Below are 16,813 nucleotides of genomic sequence, written 5' to 3' on the forward strand. Positions count from 1 at the left end.
CCGACAGCATCTGCTCACTTCGTGTCTGTCATTTTGGTAATTCTCACAATACTTCAAACTTTTTCATTATTATTATATGTGTTACGGCGATCTGTGATCAATAATCGTTGATGTTACTATTGTAATTGTTTCAGGGTGCCACAAAGGACGCCCATATTAGACAGTGAACTTAATCAATAAATTCCACTGACCGGCCAGTCCCACCTCTCCCTGTCATTCACCCTATTCCCTGAGACATAACAAAATTAAAATTAGGCCAATGAGGGGCGCCTGGGTGGCCCATTCGGTTAAAGCATCTGCCTTTGGCTTAGATCGTGGTCTCAGAGTTCTGGGATTGAGCCCCGCTTTGGGACTCTCTGCTTAGTGGGGAGTCTGCTTCACCCTCTCCCTCTGCCCCTCCCCCTGCTGTGCTGTGTCTCTCTCTCAAATAAATAAATGAAATCTTAAAAAAAAACTTATAAAAAAAGATTAGGCCAATTAATAACCCTACAGTGGCCTCTAAATGTTCAAGTGAGAGAAAGAGTTGCATATGTCCTATTCTCCCTTTAAATCAAAAGCTAGCAATGATTAAGCTTCATGAGGAAAGCACGTTGAAAGCCAACACAGGCTGAAAGCTAGGCCGCTTGTGCCAGTTAGCCAAGATGTGAATGCAAAGGAAAAGTTCTTGAAGGAAATTGAAAGTTCTGCTCCAGTGAACGCATGCATGACGAGAAAGCGAAAGAGCCTCACTCGGATATGGAGAACGTTTGAGTGGTCTGGAGAGAAGATCGAGACAGCCACAACCTTCCCGTAAGCCAAAGCCTGACCCAGAGCAAGGCCCTCGCTCTCCTCAATTCTGTGAAGGCTCAGAGGTGGGGAAGCCGCAGGAGAAGAGTCTGAAGCTAGCAGAGGGGGGCTCATGAGGGTTAAGGAAAGAAGCCGTCTCCTCAACACGAAAGTGCAAGGGGAAGCCGCAGAGGCTGGGGGAGAAGCCGCAGCGAGTTCTCCAGGAGATCTGGTTCGGATCACCCGTGACGGCGACGCTAAGCAACAGGTTTCCCGTGCAGATGAAACAGCTCTATGGGAAGAGGACGCCACCTAGGACTTTCATACTGGAGAGGTCAATGCCTGGCGTCAACGCTGCAAAGGACAGGCTGACTCTCTGGTGAGGGGCTGATGCAGCTGGTGACTTCACGCTGAAGCCAGTGCTCGGCTACCACTCTGAAAATCCCAGGGCCCTTAAGAACGACGCTAACTCTACTCTGCCTGTGCTCTATAAATGCAACGACACAGTCTGGATGACAGCACATCTGTTTCCAGCATGGTTTACTGAATATTTAAAGCCCGCTTTTGAGACCTCCTGCTCAGAAAAGAAAGATTCCTTTCCAAATATGACTGCTCGTCGCCAGTGTACCCGGTCACCCAAGAGCTCTGATGGAGATGGACAACGAGACGACTATTTCCGTGCCTGCTGACACACACGCGTTCCACAGCCCATGGATCCAGGAGTCACTCCGACTTGCAAATCTTACTGTTTAAGACTCATAGGCTAGAGCTGCCATAGACAGTGATTCCTCTGATGCATCTCGGCAAAGTAAACTGGAAACTTCTGGAAAGGATTCACCATTCTAGATGCCATTAAGAACAGTGGTGATTCGTGGAAAAAGGTAAAAAATATCAACATGAACAAGAGTTTGGAAGAAGTTGACTCCAACCCTCAGGAAGGACTTTGAGGGATTCAAGACTTGAGTGGAGGAAGAAACTGCAGAGGTGGTAGAAACAGCAAGAGAACTAGAATCAGAAGTGGAGCCTGCAGTCAGTTAAGCATCCAACTCTTGGTTTTGGCTCAGGTCATGATCTCAGGGTCGTGAGATTGGGCCCTACACTGGGCTCCGCGCTCAGCAAGGAGTCTGCTTAAAATTCTCTCCCTCTTTCTCTGCCCCTCCACCTGCCCTGTGCTTGCATGGGCTTTCTTTAAAAAAAAAAAAAAAAAAAAAAAAAGTGGAGCCTGAAGATGGGACTCAATTGCTACAATCTCATGATAAAACCTGAAGAAATGAGGAGCTGCTTCTTATGGATGAGCACAGGAAGTGGTTTCTTGAGATGGAGTCTACCCCTGGTGAAGATGCTGTGAAGACTGTTGAAGTGACAACAGAAGATTTAGACTATTCCATAAACATAGTTGATAAAGCAGCGGCAGGGTTTGAGAGGACAGACTCCCAGTTGTGAAAGAAGTTGTACTGTGGGTAAAATGCTATCAAACAGCATCGTCTGCTACAGAAAAACTGTTCACAAAAGGGAAAGTCAATCAGTGCAGCAAACTTATTTTAAGAAATTGTCAGTCACCCCAATTCTCAGCAACGATGACCCTGATCAGTCACAGCAGCCATCAACACAGAGGCAATACCCTCCACCAACAAGAAGATTATAGCTTGCCGGAAGCTCATGATGGTTAGCATTTTTTGGCAATAAAGTATTTTTAAATTAAGGCATATACATTAATACAGACACTGTAAGTGTATATACACACTTCACAGACTACAATATAGTATAAATATAACTTTCATATGCACTGACAAAAAAATCAAAGAAACATTGGACTTGCTTTATTGCAATATGTGCTCTACTGCAGTGGTCTGGAACTGGACCCACAATATCTGAGGTTATGCCTGTACTAACAAATAATTGTATTTGTCTGGAGGAGACGATGGGATTTTAAAAAAGTAAGCTACTCTCTGCTAATGCTGTTGTGTTTTGAAAACTGAAAACCAAGATGGCGTCCACCCTAGATTAGGACCATGATGGACTAAATGTTTATGCCCCCCACAATTCAGATGTTGAGATCCTAATTCCCAGTGGGATAGTATTAGGAGGTGGGGCCTCCGGCAGCTGATCAGGTTGAGAAGGGCTGACTCTCAGGAATGGGACTGGCGCCCTGAAAAGAGGCCCCAGTGAGCAACCATCCCCCTTTCGCTGTGTGAGAACACAGAGAGAAACAGCTACAAGTACTCCATGCTTTTCAAAATTTTAGGTAAGCCACTTCACTTTTACAAAAGACCTATCTATATCAGTACCTGTTTTTGCTAACTGAAAGAAATCCGAGGAGGAATTTGTGTTTATAAAAAAAAAAAAAAGGTGAGAAGCAAAAGCAGCATTCAGCATTTCCGTTGCAGCGAGCCACTGGAGGCAGCGCACGCGTGGAGCAGCGAGAGCGTCGGGCCGACTCCTTCCCCAGGAACTACGCTCAGCATGTCCCCACCGAGCTGCCAGGGCTGTGAACTGGGGCTGTGCACACCTGTGCTTTAGCCTGACTCATTTTATGCATCTGTTAATAGGACGTATTCTGAGGTAACAGAAAAGCCTGAGAGAGGTATTTTTTGGTTTTGGAAATGCTAGAAAAAAATTTAATTTATATATATATATATATAATTTATATATGAAATTATATATTAATTGCTTCTTCACTTTCTACCATTTTGACTTACAAAAGGTTTCCCACAAACACTCTAGTTTTGGAAAGCAGGAGAAACTAGTAACTATGAACCAGGAAGTGGGTCCTCACCAGACACTGAATCTGCTGGTGCCTTGATCTTTGACTTCCTAGCCTCCAGAACTGTGAGAAATCCATTTCTATTGCTTATAAGCCACTCAGTTTTGTTACAGCAGCCCGAAAGGACTAAGACAAAGAAAAACTTATATATATATGAAAAACTTTTATATAGATATAAAATATCTATCTATCTATCTATCTATCTATCTATCTATCTATCTATATATATTACATGGTTACTAATATGATACCAATTGCACCAAAGATTTTAACAGGCTTACCTCAAAAATTCCAACCAATCTTCCCAATGTCCCTTTTACTCCAGCCTGAAAAGTGAAGAAAAATTGACACATTAATATTGTTTATATTACTGGTCTCATTCTAAATCAAAATCCAAGAGGAACACCTTAGGAGGACTCCAGGTCTACAGAGGTCACACCAGTATTTCCTGAGTGTCACGGACTGGTAACAGCAGGGTGTGCTCTGGGGAGAGAGGACTCCTCTCATCTCCTCCCCGTCTCTTTCCCCACTGCAATGCCAGCCAAACACAGGAGGTAATCAAGGCCATGAAGCCACACAGAAGATATTTTGAGGTATTAATTACTTCACTCACTCATTCATTCATTCAACAAATACACTGACTGCCTAATCCATGTCAGAGGTATAGTGATGAATAGGCTAGAACACGAGATCTTCATCTGACTTGTTCTTGGCTGTCTGTATACAGTACGCCCCGAATAGCTCCACACCTTATAGAAGCAGCTCAGGAAGGCAGTTAACAAGTACATAAACCTGGTGATTCTGCTGGCGACAGGTATTGACAGAGACACACAGAATGATGTGATGGACAGAGAGTGATGGGGAGGGGACGGCTTCACGCACAGGTTAGGCCTTCACGCATATACTCTGTATCTCCCATCGGGCCTTTGGTATTTGTTTTAGATCTGCGTCTTTCTGATGCATCACAGGCACATTGTTCAGCTTATTCCGATGGATTGATTTTTCTTTTCAGCCTATCAAAACCAGGGCTATCCCATCTCTAGTCATTTGATATTTTTCATTCCTACCTGTTCTTTACATATCTGTTTCCATTATGTATGCCTTTGTTTCCACGATTTTTTGTTCTTTTAAATTAAAAGTTATTCCTTCATTTACTTCTGAACATCATGAACATATTTAAGTTCCTTGTCAGGCCATGCTATAAAATTCATTTCACCTGAAGTAAATTCATGTTCCAATTGGTGGAAGGGCTTACTTTTGAGGCTTCTGTTCCAAGGTGATGCAGGGAACAGCGCAGGCAGAGCCATGGAATCAGGCTGTGGTTTGGCTCCATCTTTTACTGTGCATTGCCTCTTTGTCCTCTTCCTACCTTGGCCCACATCGTTCTAAAAGTCTCAGCTCCTGGTATCCTTTCCGTTGGGAACCTGGGCTCCCCCTACTCCACAGGGTCTGAACACTAGCCACCAAGGCCGGGCAGGCTGTAGCCTTCCCATGACATTCAGCAGTTCTACCCTGCTCCTGACCTACGGAGATGGTACCCACCCTGCTTCTGGGCCAGGCTATGTCTTTTTAGCTTTTGCTTTTTATATTTTGTATCTGTCCCTGCTAGGAGTGGGGAGAGGCGAGAGAAGGACGAATCCCTGGAAATGCCTGGGAAATGTTGTAACTTGTTTTCTATTACCACTGCTATGTTATTTATAATAACTAAATTTGTAATAAACTAAAAATTAAGGCAAAAATACCTTCTTAAGACATTAGGTACTCATTAAGTTTGTACAGAATGAATAAAATTTTAAAGTAGGTACTCTAAAAATTTAAAATAAAGGCCAATTTATAGGCCTAGACTCCTAGGTGAGCTATATTTTGAAGTTAATTTTTGGTAATTATCTGTCAAATAATTCTTTTCCTTTCTCTTGCCAACATGCCTGTTCATTTCCCATCTGCTCTTTCCCCCATGTGGCTTTTGTGTCTACTCAAATGGAAATTTTTATTTTCCTATTTAAACTGATTCTCTACATTTTTATATATTTTTTATTTTTTAAAAAAGGTTATTCATTTATTTATTTGACAGAGAGAGAGAGTACAAGCAGGGGGAGCAGCAGGCAGAGGGAGAAGGAGAAGCAGACTCCCTGCTAAGCAGGGGGCCTGATGTGGGGCTCAATCCCAGGACCCCGGGATCATGACCTGAGCCAAAGGTAGACATTTAACCAACTGATCAACCCAGCCGCTCCTGATTCTCAACATTTAAAAAAAATTTTTTTAATTTATTTAAGTAATCTCTACACCCAATGTGGGGCTTGAACTCATGACCCCGAGATCAAGAGCCACACACTCCACTGACTAAGCCAGCCAGGCGCCCCTAAACTGATTCTCTACATTTTTAGAGATAATTGCACTTCACGGCCAGGTATGACTAGTTAGACTGTACTTCGTGAATTAACCAATGTAGCTGCCTGAACACGTGGGACGAGCTGGCAGGCCAGCTTGGACTAGAAAACCAATTCTGTACCCCGACCCAGGCAGCCTGAACACTCAGATCAATTCCTGAGATGTGGCACCCGTGCCCCTGCCTGTGGTCCCGACCGACGGGGCCTAGGAGCAGGGCTGTCAGGTTGGTGGGAAGGGAGGGAGGGAGGAAAGGAAAGAGGCCATCATTCACATTTCTCTTCTGCAAAGTAGAGAAAGAGTTCTCTTTAGCAGTTTTAACTGTTCAATTTTTTTTTCTTAAAGAAACCAAAAGTTGAGAAAAGAAAATGATCCCCAATTTTTTTAAAAGATGTTATTCATTTATTTGAGAGAGAGAGAATGTGTGCATGCACAGGGGGAGAGTGACAAGGGACAAGGAGACTCCACGCTGAGCTCAGAGCCTGACACAGGGCTTGATCTCATGACCCTGAGTTCATGACCTGAGCCAAAATCAAGAGTTGGACGCTTAACTGCCTGAGCCACCCAGGGGCCCAAAACTCCAATTTTAAGGGAAAAATTAACTTATATTATGACAGCTCAATATAATTTATTTAAAACTTTTGTTTAATAATGGTGTTTTCTACAACATGTATCTATGATATACTGTAACAGAGGCAGTTGGGAAAAGCATAAAACAGATGCATTCTGGGGAGCCTTCAGCTTGGGTCATGATCCCGGAGTCGCAGGATCGAGCCTCGTGTCAGGCTCCCTGCTTCTCCCTCTGCCCTTCACCCCACTTGTGCTCTCTCACTCACTCTCTCTCTCAAATAAATAAACACAATCTGAAAAAAATAAACTAGATGCATTCTTATAAAGTCTAGTGTAACTTAAATAATGCTGCCATCTGTACAAAGAAATTTCAGTGGCATTTATTTTCACTTCTAATTAAACTTCAAGTTGTAGAAATTAACAATAGCTTTATTTGTCTCAGTGTTTCAAGTTTTATACCAATGTTTAGGGGATCTACTTTGGAGAATTCTATCTAAGGTGATCCTACCAATGATTCTATGGTGAAAAGCAAAGAAATAGTCTTTTATTTACCAGTTTCTAAATTGAGATTTAGCAGTTTCTGTAGGAGGTGGTGCCTCTTCAGTAAGCAAGAGGATTTCAGTTCTTTGGAGTCATAGTGCTGATCAAGAGGAAGATTCCTTAGAGGCAAAGGTCCTCCAAGACAGAGTTCACTGCGACCATTTTACGTTTTCATGCTTCTCCACAGTCCAATTAGCTTTGAGGCAGCTCCCTCTCAACTGCTGCTGCGAGCAATAGGAGAGCGCTATTTTTATCTCTCACATGATTCCTGCATGTGGGTCAGGGTAGGTGTCAGGGTCACATCAGACAGAGAGCCGGCTCAGACATTTGGGGATAAGATTTGATTCAGGGTATATGTAAGTTTGGTCTAGTCAGGGTGCTGGGATGGACCTGTTCTTCTCCAAATCATATAAAAGCAGTTATCATTTCAATCTATATGTCAAAAACCCCTAATCCGGAGAAGGAAATCTTTATTTAAAAGCCCATCTTAGGTAGTAGTAAGAATTAAAAAAAAAAAAAATTTATTGCCCTTCATTATTCAACCATATGCAGGTGAGTGCTTCTTTGAACTTCAAAGTATAATACATCAATTCTAGCACTTTCAGACTAGTTAACAAAAATAAATTGAGCAACTGCCTAAGTTTTAAAAAGAAAAAACCCACAAATGTCTTTTGTGGGTGTTTTGCTGAGATTGGAAGTCCCAACCAGTGAGACTCCGGTGGTCCCATCTTCCCCACTAGTAAGCTCTCCCACTATGTACACGAGACTTGGGCAGAGGCACGGACGTGGATGGGCCTTGGAGATGCCCCTACAACGACCTGCTGCCACAAAGAACCCTGGCTGTGCTGTTCAGTCTGGGTGAGTACAAAATGGATCATCACCTTCTGAAACCTATTTTTTACTCTAAGGTGGACATTTTGGCAGACATTGATGGATGTCTAGCCCACAGGCATTCCTCCTTCCACTGTGCTACCAGTAAGACCCAGAGTCCGTCCTGGCGAAAGCTACGGCACACCTGGGATGGCGCAGGGAATTCTGCTCCCCTCTGCAGTGACAGGTTCGGGCGTGCTGTGACCCAGTTCTGGACCAATGGCTTCTGAGAGGGTGTCTCTTGGGGGCTCATGGGAACGATCTCCCACCATGATAAAGAGCTGCATAAAAAGAAACCCTATACCTTGCTTGTCAAGTGGGGACCTGAAACTTGGAGTTGCTACAGTCACCTTGTGACGGTAAGGGGAAGGGCAAGAGAATCAATGAGAAACTGAACAAAAGTCCTGAGGTGGCCGAGCTGCTGAAGCAATGAGGTAATGTCCAACCTCTGGACTTCCTAGGTGAGAAAAATAACTGGGATGGGTGAAGCCCCTTTTAGTCAGGTACTCTGTACTGTATCAGAACACTTCCTGCTACTTGCTAAATCAAAGCAAGTAGCTCTCAGAGGAAGACTGAGTATCCCCAAAAGAAAATTCTGAACATCCAAGGGAACTGTAGTATAAAAGCTTCCTCTATTTTTTTTTTAAGATTTTATTTATTTATTTGACAGATACAGCGAGAGAGGGAACACAAGCAAGGGGAGAGGGAGAGGGAGAAGCAGGCTCCCACTGAGCAGGGAACCCGATGTGGGGCTCGACCCCAGGACCCTGGGATCACGACCCGGGCGAAGGCAGACCCTCAACGGCTGAGCCACCCAGGCGCCTCAAAAGCTTGCTCTATTAAAGCAATAAGCCCAGACCCAAAAGGAGCTCAGGGGAGCAACTCTCATGCAAGTATGTGTATAAGGAAACCCAGGAACAAAAATATATGGTCTTCAATATACACACCTTCCTGGTACTTGCTATAAGTAACAGCAGGAAAGAGTTACAGTGAAGATAGACAAAAATAGATGGGAAGCCATTACAGTTACGTCCAGTGAAATTCCATCCCAGAGATTTCTTGTTTGGTTTTATAAATGAGATATTTCAAACATCAAAAAAGTAAAGAAATAATAAAACAAACATTCAAGTTGTAACTAGCCAGCTTTGTCAAATAGTAACATACCATTTTGTGTATTTATTATTTTTTTTACAAGATTTATTTGAGAGAGCGAGCGAGCATGAGTGGGGGAGGGGCAGAGGGAGAAGCAGACTCCCCGCTGAGCAGGGAGCCCAACTTGGGGCTCAATCCCAGGATCCTGAGATCATGACCTGAGCCACGGGCAGACGCTTAACTGACTGAGCCACCCAGGTGCCCCATGTATTTTTTTTAAAGAAATAAAACTACTGGTACCACTGAAACCCCTGTGTACTCCCCAGCCCTCCCAGAGGTAACTACTCACCTGAATTTGGCGTTTATCATTCTCTTGCATGTCTTTATACTTGTACTACTTAGGTATCTATCCACTATTCATGGTAAATAGTATTTTCTGTATGTTTCTCTACTCGATTAAAAAAAAAAAGGATTATACCTTCTGCAACCTTGTCCCCTCAATATCATGATTCTGAGCTTTAGATATATTGAAACATGTAGTTCAAGTTAATTCATTTTAGTTATTGAACAGTATTCTACTTTAGGAATCTACCACAACTAATCCATTTACTTGCTGGTAGATATTTAGTCCTGCTATTATAAAAAACACTGCAAAAAACAAAGTCAAAACCCAGAACCTTTCGTAGATATTCTTATTACAACCCACCATGTATGCGAGTTTCTCTAAGATCAAATTTCTGAATCACAGGATAAAAGTACCTCCAATGTTTCCACGTATTATCCAGTTCCTCTATGCAGAAATGACCACAATTCTCTACCTCTTCCTGTATCCATGTCCTTTGAAATGTGATTTACAGCTCTTCCAATCAAGAGATCTATTTACCCACTCCTTTACGAGGCTGGCCTTGTGACTTGCTTTGGCCAAGAGAATGCAGAAGGATGGTGTACCAGTTCCAAGACTAGGCCTCAAGAGGTCTTGTAGTTTCCACTTTCTCTCTTGGAACTCTGCCCCTGCCATGTGAGCTAGTCTCCTAAAGGATGAAAGACCTGTCTCAGCTCAGGGTATTACAGAGCAGCCTACAGCCAGCTGACCTGCTAACTGAGAGAGCCTGGCTTCGAGGAGCAGAACTGCCTACTCCACCCAGAGCGGGCCGTAAACATCGGAGCAGTCCACTCGTTCTACTACTGAGGAGTAGACAACAGAAGCACACCCACGGGCTTGTGAGTAATAATCAATACTTAACTAATTTAAGCCACCGAGTTTGGGGACAGCTTGTTATACAGCAATAACTACCTGGTATATTCTCCAAGTACACAGGCAGTGTACAAGTTCCCATCACTCTTGCTCCTCTTGAATATTTGTTTTTTGTTGTCAGCCTCTTAAATTTTAGGTCAACATGATGAGTATGAAATTATATTGCGTAATTTTTCTAACTGTACTTTTTCCTATTTAATGGACATGCAGATTTCTTCTGGGAATTCAAACTACTTATCCATTTTTCTTATTTGATTATTGACCATTGTAATTATCTTCAGAAATTATGTCTTCATATTTAACCTCTGTGGTAAACATATGCTCTCCTCCCAGTCTGATACTTGTCTTTTATTTCTGTTTTTTTTTATTAAGTTTTTTTTTTTTTTTTAAAGATTTTATTTATTTATTTGACAGAGATAGAGACAGCCAGCGAGAGAGGGAACACAAGCAGGGGGAGTGGGAGAGGGAGAAGCAGGCTCATAGCAGAGGAGCCTGACGTGGGGCTCGATCCCACAACGCCGGGATCACGCCCTGAGCTGAAGGCAGGTGCTTAACCGCTGTGCCAACCAGGCGCCCCTTTTTTTATTAAGTTTTAAAATTTTAGTTCCAATATAGTTAACATACAGTGTTATATTAGTTTCAGGCGTACAATATAGTGATTCAACAATTCTGTATGTGCTCATCATAAGTGCACTCCTCAATCCCCATCACCTATTTCACCCATCCCCCCAGCCCACCTTCCCTCTGGTCACCATCAGTTTGTATAGTTATAAGTCTGTTTTTTGGTTTATCTCTCTCTCTTTTTCCCCCTTTGTTTTTAATTCCACATATGAGTGAAATCATACATATTTGTCCTTCTCTTATTTCTATTTTTAATATCCTTTGCTAAACATGTTTCATGTTTATTTTTGATGTCCTTTGCTGATTTTACTTATCTTTGCCTTTTGCCTGTTTATTATTCTTTCAGTCTCCACATTTTTTCTAATAGTTCGAAGAGTTTTATAATATGATCCACCAAAATTAAATTGGGAATTTATTCCCAAATAGCCAATGGTCTGGAGGCTCTAGAACAGATCCAATAGATATCATTCTGTTTTACTAATCTAGTTGTTAATTTATGTACTAATATCATGTGGTTTTAACTGATACAGCTTTATCCTAATACCTGGAAAGGTAGTCTCCTTCTCGCCTCTGTTCTTTTCAAAAACTTCAAAGCCATTTTTGTACTTTTATTCTTCCATAGAAATTTCAAAAATCAGTTTTGCAGATCTCTGAAAAATCCTTTTGGGATGTTTATTTTTATTATTGAATTTTTAGATTAATTTAAAAAATACATCTTTACAATATATAGTCTTCTTATCGGGGAAGAGACCATATCTCTCTCTTTACTTAGGTCTTTTTTGATTCCTTCAACAAACTGTTATTATTTTTATTGTAAAGATCCTGCACTCTATTTGTCTACAGCAAGGCATTTTAGTTTTAGTTTAATTTTGTTGCTATGGATGGTTTATATTTTAAAAAGTTACTCATTTTCTAATCAATTACTGCTTTTAAAGAAACACTGCTGGATTCTGCCTATTAATCTTATGTTTGCAACCTTTCTAAATGTTCTTACTAGTTCTACCAGTTTCTGTTGTGTTTTTTTTTTTTTTTTAAAGATTTTATTTATTTATTTGACAGAGATAGAGACAGCCAGCTAGAGAGGGAACACAAGCAGGGGGAGTGGGAGAGGAAGAAACAGGCTCACAGCGGAGGAGCCTGATGTGGGGCTCGATCCCGTAACGCCGGGATCACGCCCTGAGCCGAAGGCAGACGCTTTAACCGCTGTGCCACCCAGGCGCCCCATGTTGTGTTCCTTTTTTAAGTTAATAATTATATCTGCAAATAATGACAATTTTGCTTCTTCCTTTTGAATGTTTATAATTTGTATTTATTTTTGTCTTATACTGCAGTGGCTAGGACCCTAGTTCAGTATTAAATGGTAGCAAACATAACTGCCTTTTTCCTGTCAGGAATACTTGGAAGATTCCAAAAATATGCTTACTGTAGGCTTTATTAGACATACTATCAAGTGAAAGAATTTTATTTTTAGTTTGCTAATAACTTTCAAGATGAATGGATACTGAATTTTATTTTTTAAAGATATTTTTTTATTTTAAGTACAACATACCCCCACATGGGCTCAAACTCACGACCTATGAGTCACATCAAGATCAAGCGTCACACGCTCTACGGACTGATCCAGCCAGGTGCCCCTGGATACTGAACTTGAATAAATAATTTTTCCCTTATTTACTAAGATGATAATTTAATTTTAATCTTTAAAACAATTTTTTTAATTTAAAATTTTAATCTCTTAATGAAGTACATCACAGAAACATATTTTCTAAGACTTGTATTCTTCGGATAATTTAGTTGTGTGATACTTTGAGAAAGCTTCAGATTCTATTTGCTCTTCTTTTACTTGGGATTTTTATATCCACGTTCATAAATGAGAATTTATTGTTCCTTTTTTTTTTAAGATTTTATTTATTTATCTGACAGAAAGAGAGAGCATAAGCAGGGGGAGCAGCAGAGGGAAAGGGAGAAGCAGGCTCCCCACTGAGCAGGGAGCCCAACGCAGGGCTCAATATCAGGACCCTGGAATCATGACCTGAGCCCAAGGCAGATGCTCAACTAACCGAGCCACCCAGGCGCCCCATCCTTTCTACTTTAAATTGTCAGGATCAGGGTCAGCAAACTATAACCCATAGGCTAAATCTGTCCTGCCATTGATTTTGGTAATTAAACTTGCACTGGAACATAGCCACGCTCATTCACTAAGGTACTGTGTATGGGCTCATTCATGTTACGACAGCAGAACTGAATATTTGTGACAGATACCATATGGCTTCTAAAGTCTAAGTATTTATTATCTGGCCCTTTACAGAAAAGCTTGTTGATCATTGATCAAGATTATAGCAGCCCTTCTCCTTAATTCCATCCTTTTACGTTCTTTGAGTGTATCCTGTTGTTTTTTCTAGCGTCTTGGATGGATCGCTTAGTTTATATAATGTCTATTTTGCTTTCTAATAAAAGCCTCTAAGGCTCAAAGAACTGAATGAGCTGCACCCAGTAAGTCATGATATGAAGTGCTTTCAATTGTTCAGTTTTTTTGTTTACTATTTTTTACTGTGATTTGTGCTTTAACTCAAGAATTATTCAGAACATTTTTTTGTTTCCAAATATCTATTTCTCTGTCAAGCTGACTCTATTGTTGATTTCTAATTTTACTGCATGTGTCAGAGTATATACACAAATGATCCCTAACTTACAAAGGTTTGACTTAACAATTCTTTGACTTTATGATGGTGCGAAAGTGATACGCATTCTGTAGAAACTGTACTTTGAATTTTGATCTTTTCCTGGTATAGGGATATGTGGTACGATACTCTCTTATGATGCTGGACAGTGGCAATGAGCCACAGCTCCAGTCGGCCACGTGGTCATGAGGGCAAACAACCAATCACACCATTCCGTACCCACACAACAATTCTGTTTTTCACTTTCAATACAGTATTCAATACATTACATAAGATAGTCAACACTTTATTATTATAAAAGGGGCTTTTTGCAGGAGATGATTCTGCCCAACAGTAGGCTATAATGTAAGTGTTCTGAGCATGTTTAAGGTAGGCCAGGCTAAGCTACATGATATTCGAGAGACTAAATGTATTAAATGCATTTTCAATTTATAAGAGGGTTTATCAGGATATAACCCCATCACAGGTTGAAGATCTGTAGTCTATATTATTGATGCTCTGGAATTTTTAATACTCTGTTTATGGCTTAACATATCGTTAGTTTTTATAATTCCATGTGTGCTTGAAAAAATTACATGTTCTTTGTTGATGCAAGGTTCTCTCAATTTGATCAACCTTGCTATGGTATCACCCAATCTATTTTTTCCTACTGTTTGTCCTTCTATCAGTTTCTAAATGAGGTGCTTTAGTCTTCAATATGGCTATAGATCTGTCAACTTCCCCCCCAACTCTGTCAATTTTGCTTTATACAGATGAAGTCTGCTAGGTGCACATAAGTTCATGACCGCTGTATATCTTGGTAGACTGTCCCTTTTTAAAATTATTATTATTTTTTTAAAGAGTTTTAAAAATTTATTTATTTGACAGAGAGAGAGAGAGAGAGAGCACAAGCAGGGGAAGCAGCAGGCAGAGGGAGAGGGAGAAGCAGGCTCCCAATTGAGCAGAGTGCCTGAGACACGGCTTGATCCCAGGACCCTGGGATCACGACCCCAGCTGAAGGCAGACACTTCAATGACTGAGCCACCCAGGCATCCCTAGACTGTCTCTTTTATCCATATTAAATGTCCTTCTTGTCCCTCTACATGTTTTTCACCTACATTGTATTTTGTTTAATATTATAATTACTATCCAAGTTTTCTTTTGGTTAGTATTTGCCTGATATCCTTTTTCCATCCTTTCATTCTTAGTCATTCAGTACTACTGTGTTTGAAAACATATGACAAGTTTTATTTTCTTTTTAATACAAGTTTGTGTCTATTAATTAGTAAATTTAAAGTGTAATCAAGTTACGTTTTTTTTTTTTTTTAAGATTTTATTTATTTGACAGAGAGAGACACAGCAAGAGAGGGAACACAAGCAGGGGGAGTGGGAAAGGGAGAAGCAGGCTTCCCACAGAGCAGGGAGCCCGCTGTGGGGCTTGAGCCCAGGACCCTGGGATCACGACCTGAGCCGAAGGCAGACGCTTAACAACTGAGCCACCCAGGCACCCCTCAAGTTACATTTATTGTGATATTTAACCTAGAAACGTAGCTTTTTCTGAGTCACATGGTGGCCCTTCAAGGTTAATTAATATCAGCGTCCTTAAATTTACTTCCTGTGTAGCAAGTTCTCTGCTAAGCTGCTGGCATTTGTAAGCTCTCTGAATTAAGAGGAAGCTGGTTAAGTGGCACCTCAGCCAGGTCGGTTATCTACCCAGGCCCAGTGGTTGTTGGGTAGTTTAAAGATTATGGCGTCTCCAGAGGCAAAAACTGCATTTAGTATTTGCTGAAGCCAGGGTGAACTGTATTGAAGTCAATGGAAAGTACACTGTGGATATACTTCCTAATGACTAAAAATCCTTTCCTGGAATGTGGAGCTGGATAGGAAAGCAAGTACAACTGGTTTGGAAGAGTCATCTGGACTCAATTCATTTAGCAGAAGGCTACTGGCTCCTATCCCAGCAATTCAACCTCTATTCAGGGTTCCAACACAAACCAGCTCAAATACAGTACTATATTCTCTAACAGGGCAGATTCTAATCTCTACACTAAGCCACTGAATTAGCTATTCATCAATGGGTAGCGTCCAATTATATGTGATAATGTAAACAGATAAATTGAGTAAAGAGATTTCTTTTATTCCAGTTTTTAAAAACAATAGTTGAAAAATAATTTAGTAGTTATTTGCAGTAAAAGAGAGCTAACCTTTAGGTTCTCCTAGTAAGTTTAAAATAAATAATAATAAATAAAATTTCAATTGGGACTAAAGAATGGGCTCTTTTAAATAAAAGCTGCTAGTGTTTAAGATAAATCATACATAAAGATGGCTGAATTTACAAAATCATGACCTATTTGGATTTTTTTTTTTAGGATTTTATTTATTTGACAGAGAGAGACACAGCAAGAGGGAACACAAGCAGGGGGAGTGGGAGAGGGAAGAGCAGACTCCCCGCCCAGCAGGGAACCCAGTGCGGGGCTTGATCCCAGGACCCCCAGATCATGACCTGAGCCAAAGGCAGATGATTAACGACTGAGCCACCCAGGCGCCTCTGGAATTTTTCTTATCCACTGAAAGCAAGAAATCTCTCTTTAGTATCTTAGAGAAACAAAAATATTTAGGGGCGCCTGGCTGCCTCAGTCAGACGAGTGTGAGACTCTTGATCTTGGGGTTGTGAGTTTGAGTGCATGCTGGAGAGATTACTTAAGAAAAAAATAAAACATTACTTAAAATTCAAAGAAGAAAAGAGATATAATTCCAAAAATAAAAAAAAATTTTAACTAAAATAAAGGTAGTAGTAGACTGACTAAGCCTATTATCTTTTCTTCCTGAAACCCCATCAAAATGAAAGTAAGACTAGAAAGGGGCTATTAGAAGAAAGGAGATTTTTAAAAAAATTCCAAGATGCAAAGTGATAAATGAGGGTTGACAGATGAAGAAAAGCAAAAAAAAAAAAAAAAAAAAAAAAAAAAAGTCAGCTCAGCTTCCAGACTCTGGAGAGGTTCCAGGATAGCATATGGCAGGAACGCAGAGGGGAAGTGAGAAGGGGTCCTGAAAGTCGAATGTCTACATACCAAACAGCCATCCCCACACAGGGAGAATAGCCAGGCATCTATCACCTAGACAACTCTGAGGGCTCTAATCCAAGCAGGAAAACAGAAAAACAGGGAAGAACTACTGTAGCATATAGACCCATAAGTATCCCCCGAATAAAGTCCACCTATCATGGCATTCTTTTAGCTGGCTCCTGGAGAAACAGCTCCACTTCCCTCCACGTCACCCCTGACACCCACC

At 41.0% G+C, this 16,813-nt stretch overlaps 1 protein-coding gene across 2 annotated transcripts in view; it reads right to left on the bottom strand.

Moving 5' to 3' along the window:
* The window catches only part of NUDT3 (nudix hydrolase 3), a 113,615-nt gene that overhangs the window by 12,082 nt on the left and 84,720 nt on the right, over nucleotides 1-16,813 (bottom strand). For both annotated transcript variants that reach the window (XM_045795479.2, XM_045795480.2), the window contains exon 3: nucleotides 3,811-3,855. In XM_045795479.2, the coding sequence (XP_045651435.1) occupies nucleotides 3,811-3,855 (45 nt within the window). The remainder of the gene's footprint in view (nucleotides 1-3,810; nucleotides 3,856-16,813) is intronic.

This window comes from Ursus americanus, chromosome 32, assembly GCF_024610735.1.
Source record: "Ursus americanus isolate L20-20 chromosome 32, mUrsAme1.1.p, whole genome shotgun sequence".
NCBI classification, from domain to species: Eukaryota; Metazoa; Chordata; class Mammalia; order Carnivora; family Ursidae; genus Ursus; species Ursus americanus.